General features: G+C 45.3%; 1 protein-coding gene across 1 annotated transcript; it reads left to right on the top strand.

The window, feature by feature from the left end:
- Positions 1-5,708: 5,708 nt before the first annotated feature.
- On the top strand, positions 5,709-7,959 carry LOC141786707 (uncharacterized). The gene is made up of 2 exons (XM_074665252.1): positions 5,709-7,644; positions 7,782-7,959. The coding sequence occupies exons 1-2, from the start codon at positions 5,709-5,711 to the stop codon at positions 7,895-7,897; spliced, it is 2,052 nt and encodes a 683-aa protein (XP_074521353.1). The 3' UTR covers positions 7,898-7,959.
- The last annotated feature ends 234 nt before the right edge of the window (positions 7,960-8,193 follow it).

Raw genomic sequence — 8,193 nt, 5'->3', positions numbered from 1 at the left:
CTCCACGGTTAGTTAAACAACGTTAAAGATGTCAGTGACCTCACCTCACCTCATGTGTCAGCTCTCTTCTCCAAGTGTTGATAGTTTCATGTAGTCTTCTTCATCCAGCATTATTTCACAGCTAACAAGAAAAGTCGGCTCCATGCTGCCCTCCAACGGTCGGGATGGGCTTCGTTCATCCCGAGTTCAAAGAAGGAGAGCCGCTCATCCCACTTTCAGCATTTAAATTAGCGGATCAAAACTCTCAATTTCTACTCAGTGAAAATTGTGTTTGTATTTTATTTAATAATAATTATTTATAGTTTGATTCGTTTTTACATCAAGTCGTGTTTATGCTGAAAGCGCAGACGTATGTAAACCACTAGAGTGAAACTTTTGGAAAACAATCAAGTATTTGAAAAAAAAAAACAACTAAAAGGATTATTTTTCTAAACTGTCGAGCAGGCATGGGAGAGTTAATTATTTGGACTTTTATTTCCCATTTTAATATTTTTTTTTTTAATTATTTTTATTATTGTTAAAACGTCAGGGACGCACGGGTTGCGTCTGAATTTGATTGGTGCAGATAAATTCTGGAATCTGTTAATTCCATCGGGGTATAAAATCAAGCTGGGCGTTCCTTCCGCCTTTTTCACCAAGGCACTTGGGGAGGTATGTTGCAAATTTTCCTGCTAAAGCTTGGCTAGCTTAAGCACAACTCAATAAAATGCATTTTTAGTCGGAAGAGGCGTGATATTGTGTGTTTCATTAATGTAATTTTTGTATTCCTTGATAAGATCTGTGACTTTTTTGAAGGTTTGACAGAGTTTAAATCATCCGTTGAGGTGACACAGGTCTTTGATCATAATAAATCTGAAAGAGATGCTTAATGTCATTTCCGATTGTAAAACTGATGTGAATTTCAAGTTGAAAGACTGTTTTGTAGCTTGTAGCTTTGATAGTTTCAGCTGCGGACATTGTCCGCATCGTTGTCTTGAAATTTATACTTGGAAGTTGAACAAAAACAAGGTAATCCTTAAGATTTGTGTTGAAAGAGAGACGATTTAAGTCTTTAAACGGCCAAAGTTAACTCGGTTTTGGTTTATCCTTCTTTTTTTACTGCATTTATGTGAATTTATTTGGTATAAGTGACTAAACAGAACAATTTCTGCCGTACGACCTCGGTGGTCGCAAGGCCGTTGCTGTGGCAGCACAAGCTAGTTTTCCATCTGTTTTCACAGTTTTCGGCTAATATTTAAGCTAGGTCATGCTGCAGCACAGCGCTAAACAGCTAAACATTGATTGAGGAGCTCATACCTGTGTAGCGTAGAGTTATGCGCCACAGATATTACTTTACTACAATTAAATATGTCCGTCCCTGTAATATTTTCAGCCGAGGTGTCCGCAAGCGTTTTATACAACAGCTCACACACGGTGCATACTTCCAAATGCATGTCGGTTTTAAACTAGCATCGACTAGCTCTGCTTTGCTGTAACAGTACACTTTAAACTCTGAAGGTAACATGATAGATAGAGGATTTTTTTCCCCCTTTTTTTTTTAACCGAAACATTCTGTGTTTTTACTATTACTGAACCGTGTCAGCAGTAATCTGTATTTATTTGACAGATTACACTGATGGCCATGTGACAGTGCTGGCTTTTCTTGATAAGATCTGTGACTTTTTCGAAGGTTTGACAGAGTTTAAATCATCCGTTGAGGTGAAACAGGTCTTTGATCATAATAAATCTGAAAGGGGATCTTAGTTTCATTTCCGAGTGTGAAACTCAATGTGAATTTGAAGTTAAAAGACTGTTTCTTAGTTTTAAGTTGTGATAGTTTCAGCTGCGGACATTGCCCGCATCTTTTGTTTGAATGTATACTTGGAAGTTGAACAAAAACAAGGTAGTCCTTCAGATTTGTGTTGAAAGAGAGACGATTTAAGTCTTTAAACTACCAAAGTTAACTGGGTTTTGGTTTATCTTTCTTTTTTAACTGCATTTATATGAATAAATTTGGTATATGTTCTTTTTTACCGAGACATTCTGTGTTTTTACTCTTACTGAACAGAAGTGTGTCAGCAGTAATCTGTATTTATTTATTACACCGACAGTTATGTGAGAAAGCTGGTTTTTATTTTTCTAAAGTAAAATTTCTATTATTTTGTGCTGACAACTGTTGGTCTATAAACAGTCAAAATCAAACCTCCTTAAAGCCTTTCCCAGTTAGATTCACACAAATGTGCTGCCACGTCTTCGGGACTGTTTCTGTAACACTAATATAAAAAGACTTGATTCTGTTGCGTTGTTTGCAAAGAGTTTTAAATATCATGCTTTGTACTGGTGTCAACGTCAATAGAGTAGAATAGAATGAAATAGAATAGAATAGATTTTATTTATGCCGAGGGGAAATTCAGGAGTCACAGCAGCAGCAAAATGACAGATTTTGGTGTTATTATAACCCTCACTACAATTTGAACAGAGTTTGTTTGTCGGAACTTAAAACACATGGTCCTTAACATTATAGCTTCCTTATAAATGTTCAATCCAATACAAAGAATCATGTTTTAAACAGTAATAACTATAAAGAGATAAATAACACGAAGAAGTGACATAAAACAACAACTATTTGGACTTTATTTTGTAATTAAAGAAATATTCTGATCATTTTTTCATTCAGAATACTGAAGCGAGAAGCACACAAACGAATTCAAACCATGACTGAGAGGAGAGAGGAGCACAGGAGAGGAGGAGGAGAAGAGAGAGGCGGGAGAGGCTTGAGGAGAGAGATGGTAAGTATGGAGAGCCGAAGACAGGAGCAGGAGGAGGTGGAGAGAGGGGTAAGTATGACCAGGATAAGGAGGTGGGACAAGAGACAGAGCCAGGAACGAGAGGAGAGGGAGAGATGGGAGTCAGAGGAGAAACTGAGACAGGAGGAGGAAGAGAGGGAGGTAAGTATGGCCAGGATGAGGAGGAGGGAGAGGAGACAGAGACAGGAGCAAGAAAAGAGGGAGAGATGGGAGTGGGAGGAGACACTGAGACAGGAGGAGGAAGAGAGAGAGGTAAGTATGGCCAGGATGAGGAGCAGGGAGAGGAGACAGAGACAGGAGCAAGAAGAGAGGGAGAGATGGGAGTGGGAGGAGACACTGAGGCAGGAGAAGGAGAGACTGAGACTGAAGGAGGATGAGAGAAAGAAACTGATACTGGAGGAGGAGGAGGAGGAGGGAACACAAATAGAGGACATAGTGATAGAGCTGGAGGAGCTGGAGGAGCTGGAGTGGGACATGAATCTGTACGAGGAGGAGTTAAGAAAGTTAACGCATGGCTTAGAAAAGACAAATGATGTGAATGGAAGAAACAGACTGAGACTGAAGGAGGAGGAGAGACAGATAAGTTTGCAAAGAAGAAGAGCACAAAGAGTGAAAACACCGGGACTGGTGGAGGAGGTGAATCAGCCTGAGGAGGTGTTAAGAAAGGCAATAGATGACCTAGAAAAGGCAAAGGAGCGCTTTGACAGAAACAGACTGAGATGGGAAGAGGGGGAGAAGGGGAGACTAAGACTGGAGGAGGAGAAGAAGAGGTTGAAACTGAGGAAGAAAGAAGAGAGAGAGAGACGGGCAAGTTTGGAAAGAAGGAGAACACCAAGAGCGAAAATACTGGGACTGAGGGAGGAGGTGAATCTGATCGACGAGCAGGTACAAAAGGTCATACATGAGCTAAGAAAGGACAAGGTCCTGTATGAGAAGGAGGAGACACTGAGACTGAAGGAGGAGGTGAATCTGATTGACCAGCAGGTACAAAAGGTCATACATGAGCTAAGAAAGGACAAGGTCCTGTATGAGGAGGAGGAGACACTGAGACTGAAGGAGGAGGAGGAGGAGGTGAAGGAGACACTGAGACTGAAAGAGGAGGAGAAGGAAAGAGGGAGACTGAGACTAAAGGAGGAGAAGGAAAAAAGACAAAGACAGGAGAGACTGAGAAAAGAAAAGGAAGAGAAGAGACTGAGACTAAAGGAGGAGAGAATAGGACAGGAGGAGGAGAAGGAGGGCATGAGACTGCAAAAGGTAGAGGAGACAGAGAGACTAGAGCTGAAACTGGATGGAGAGGAGGAGGGACTGAGACTAAAAGTGGAAGAGGAAAGACTGAGACTGAAGGAGGAGGAGAGACTTAAACTGGATGAGGAGGAGGAGGGACTGAGATTAAAGGAGGCGAAGAGGAGACTGAAACTGATGAAGGAGGAGAGACTGAAACTGGAGGAGGAGGAGGAGGGACTGAGACTAAAAGTGGAAGAGGAAAGACTGAGGCTGAAGGAGGAGGAGAGACTTAAACTGGATGAGGAGGAGGAGGGACTGAGATTAAAGGAGGCAAAGAGGAGACTGAAACTGATGAAGGAGGAGAGACTGAAACTGGAGGAGGAGGAGGAAGGACTGAGATTAAAGGAGGCAAAGAGGAGACTGAAACTGTTGAAGGAAGAGAGACTGAAACTGGAGGAGGAGGAGGAGGAGGAGAGCCAGAGACTTAAGGAGGCAAAGAAGAGAATAAGAATGAAGGAGGAGGTGAGAGTGAAACTGGAGGAGGAGGACCTGAGACTGAAGGAGAAGGAGCGACTGAGACTGAAGGAGGAGGAGAGACTGAGACTGGGGGAGAAGGAGAGACTGAAGGAGGAGGAGGAGGAGAGCCTCAGATTAGAGGAGGACAAGGAGGAGAAACTCAGACTGGAGCAGGAGGAGGAGGAGATAGTCAGATTAGAGGAGGAGAAGGAGAGACTCAGATTGGAGCAGGAGGAGGAGGAGATGGTCGGATTAGAGGAGGAGGAGGAGAAGGAGAGACTCAGATTGGAGCAGGAGGAGGAGGAGATGGCCGGATTAGAGGAGGAGGAGGAGAAGGAGAGACTCAGATTGGAGCAGGAGGAGGAGGAGATGGCCGGATTAGAGGAGGAGGAGGAGAAGGAGAGACTCAGATTGGAGCAGGAGGAGGAGGAGATGGCCGGATTAGAGGAGGGGGAGGAGGAGAAGGAGAGACTCAGATTGGAGCAGGAGGAGGACGAGAGACTCAGATTAGAGGAGGAGGAGAAGCATGAGAGACTCAGACTGGAGGAGGAGAAGGAGCAGGAGGAGAGACTCAGATTAGAGGAGGAGGAAAGAGACAAACAGGTAAGTATGGAGAGAAGGAGAAGAAGGAAAGGAAGGAGACTGAGACAGGAGGAGGAGGAGGAGAGACTCAGACTGGAGCAGGAGGAGGACGAGAGACTCAGATTAGAGGAGGAGGAGAGACTCAGATTAGAGGAGGACGAGAGACTCAGATTAGAGGAGGACGAGAGACTCAGACTGGAGCAGGAGGAAAGAGACAGACAGGTTAGTATGGAGAGAAGGAGAAGAAGGAAAGAAAGGAGACTGAGACTGGAGGAGGAGGACAGGCTCAGACTGGAGCAGGAGGAAGAGGAGAGGCTCAGACTGGAGCAGGAGGAAGAGGAGAGGCTCAGACTGGAGCAGGAGGAAGAGGAGAGGCTCAGACTGGAGCAGGAGGAAGAGGAGAGGCTCAGACTGGAGCAGGAGGAAAGAGACAAACAGGTTAGTATGGAGAGAAGGAGAAGAAGGAAAGAAAGGAGACTGAGACTGGAGGAGGAGGACAGGCTCAGACTGGAGCAGGAGGAAGAGGAGAGGCTCAGACTGGAGCAGGAGGAAGAGGAGAGGCTCAGACTGGAGCAGGAGGAAAGAGACAAACAGGTAAGTATGGAGAGAAGGAGAAGAAGGAAAGAAAGGAGACTGAGACAGGAGCATGAGAGACTCAGACTGGAGGAGGAGGAGGAGGAGAGACTTAGACTGGAGCAGGAGGAGGAGGAGAGGCTCAGACTGGAGCAGGAGGAGAGGCTCAGACTGGAGCAGGAGGAGAGGCTCAGACTGGAGCAGGAGGAGAGGCTCAGACTGGAGCAGGAGGAGGAGAGAGTCAGATTAGAGGAGGAGGAGGAGAGACTCAGACTGGAGCAGGAGGAAAGAGACAAACAGGTAAGTATGGAGAGAAGAAGAAGAAGAGAGAGGAGACTGAGACTAAAGAAGGAAGAGGAGGAGAGACAGAGACTGAAAGAGGAGGAGGAGAATGAAAAACTAAGAATGAAGGAGGAGAATGAGAGACTGAGACTGAAGGAGGAGATAGAAAAACGCAAGCAGGAGGAGGAGAAGAAACAGATGCAAGAGGACGAAGTGGACAAACTGATACGAGAGGAGGAGGAGAAACTGATTCGTGAGGAGGAGGAGACACAGATGCAAGAGGACCAAGTGGACAAACTAATACGAGAGGAGGAGGAGAGATTGATTCAGGATGAGGAGGAGACACAGATGCAAGAGGATCAAGTGGACAAATTGATACGGGAGGAGGAGGAGGAGGAGAGACTGACACAGAAGGAGGAGAGACTGACACTGAAAGAGGAGAGACTGACACTGAAAGAGGAGTTATTAAAAGAGAAGGAGGAGAGGAGACAGAGACAGGACAAGGAAGTCATTGAAAGACAAGAGATGATGGAGAACAGAAGGAGGAGAAGGGAGAGAAAACGGGAGGAGGAAGAGAAACTGAGACTAGAGGAGGAGGAGGATTTAGAAAGACTGTTACAGGAGGCGGAGCAGTGCTGGAGACAGGGGGAGAGACGAAAACAGGAAAAGAATAGGAAACTGAAACAGGAGCAGGAAGAGGAGAGACCACCAAACCAGAATGAGGAGAAGGAGAGACTGAGACTGAGATTGAGGGAGGAGAGAGAAAAACAAAAGCAGGAAGAGGAGAGAAAAGCTCTTATGGAGAAGACCAGGAGGCAGAGAGAAAGACAGGAGGAGGAGAAGAGACTTAGAGCAGAGGAAGAGAAGGAGAGACTGAGGCTAGAGGAAGAAGAGAAAAGAGTGAAACTTGAGAAGGAGAAGGAGAAGGAGAGACTGTTGGCACGGGTCCTGAGAGTAGATGACGAGGAGGAAGAGCCGGAGGTACAGATAATCAGACCAGATGAGGAGGAAAAGGAGAAAAGACTGAGACTTGAGAAGAAGAGACTGAGGCTGGAGGAAGAGGAGAAAAGAGCCAGACTTGAGAAGGAGAGACTGAGGCTGGAGGAAGAGGAAAAAAGGGTGAGACTTGAAAAGCAGAGACAGTGGGAGGAGGCAGGGTTGCTAGTGGTCCTGAAAATACGTGACGAGGACGCAGAGACGGAGGTACAGACATTCACAACAGATGAGGAGGAAGAGGAGAAAAGAGCCAGACTTGAGAGGGAGAGACTGAGGCTGGAGGAAGAGGAAAAAAGGGTGAGACTTGAAAAGCAGAGACAGTGGGAGGAGGCAGGGTGGCTAGTGGTCCTGAAACTAGGTGACGGGGACGAAGAGACCGAGGAGGAACCAAGCCCATATGAGGAGGAAGAGGAGAAATGGAAAGATGCGGTGTGGGCGGACAAGCGGGAGATGACGGAGAGCAGGTGGATAAGGGAAAGAAGAAGGAGGGTGCTGCGGGAGCAGGAGGAGAAACGTAGAGGACAGGCACACTCTGGGGAACAGGAGGAAGAGAAAAGTCATCAACCTCTTCAAAATGAGAGCCAGTTTTCAAAACTGAAACTGCGCCTCCTGGAGCTCCAGAGGGACCGGGTCCTCAAGAACATCACCAGGAGTGAGAAGAAGGAGGCCAAGATCCAGGCCAGGGGTAAGAAAGCAACTTTCAAACCTTGTTTTTAAATTTCTCTTTTAAAAAAAAGATTTGATTTGATCAAAAATCTGTCAAATAAGAGACAATCTCTCAGCTTCACTCAAAAGTCACCTTGAATATTTGGTTTCTTTCAGAGGATCCTGATCCTGCCGACAAGGAGATGCGCTTACGGAAGCAACAGTCCAAGAGGATGAAGCTGCAGAAGAAGCAGAGAAACCTGGAGGAGAAGATAAGCCGCAAGACGGGGTGAGGACTCCAGGATGAACTCAGCCAAGGAGAAGAGGTAAGTGTTTGGTAAGTATTTGCATTATTTAGTACACACACACACACACACACACACACACACACATACACACACACACACACACACTTCATAAAAAAAAACTAAAAACACACAAAACATTTAAACAGTTAAACTACTTTCAAAAATCATTTAAATTAGAGAAAAATAAAAACATAAAAAACCCTAGAATAGTTATTTTAAAGTAGGTATAAAGTAGAAGAAAGTTATTTGTCCTCCGATGAGGGGGGGTGGTGGCAGGGTAA

Source organism: Halichoeres trimaculatus, unplaced genomic scaffold (assembly GCF_033239565.1).
Source record: "Halichoeres trimaculatus isolate MK-OKI-2021-1 unplaced genomic scaffold, fHalTri1.1 fHalTri1_scaffold_64, whole genome shotgun sequence".
Lineage (NCBI taxonomy): Eukaryota > Metazoa > Chordata > Actinopteri > Labriformes > Labridae > Halichoeres > Halichoeres trimaculatus.
This window is presented reverse-complemented; position numbering and strand designations above follow the sequence as displayed.

Bases quoted from the DNA above. Each gene is read 5' to 3' on its own strand.
- LOC141786707 (XM_074665252.1), top strand. From the start codon at position 5,709: ATGGAGAGAAGGAGAAGAAGGAAAGAAAGGAGACTGAGACAGGAGCAT. The intron at 7,645-7,781 runs GTAAGAAAGCAA...GGTTTCTTTCAG, and splicing joins GGCCAAGATCCAGGCCAGGG to AGGATCCTGATCCTGCCGAC.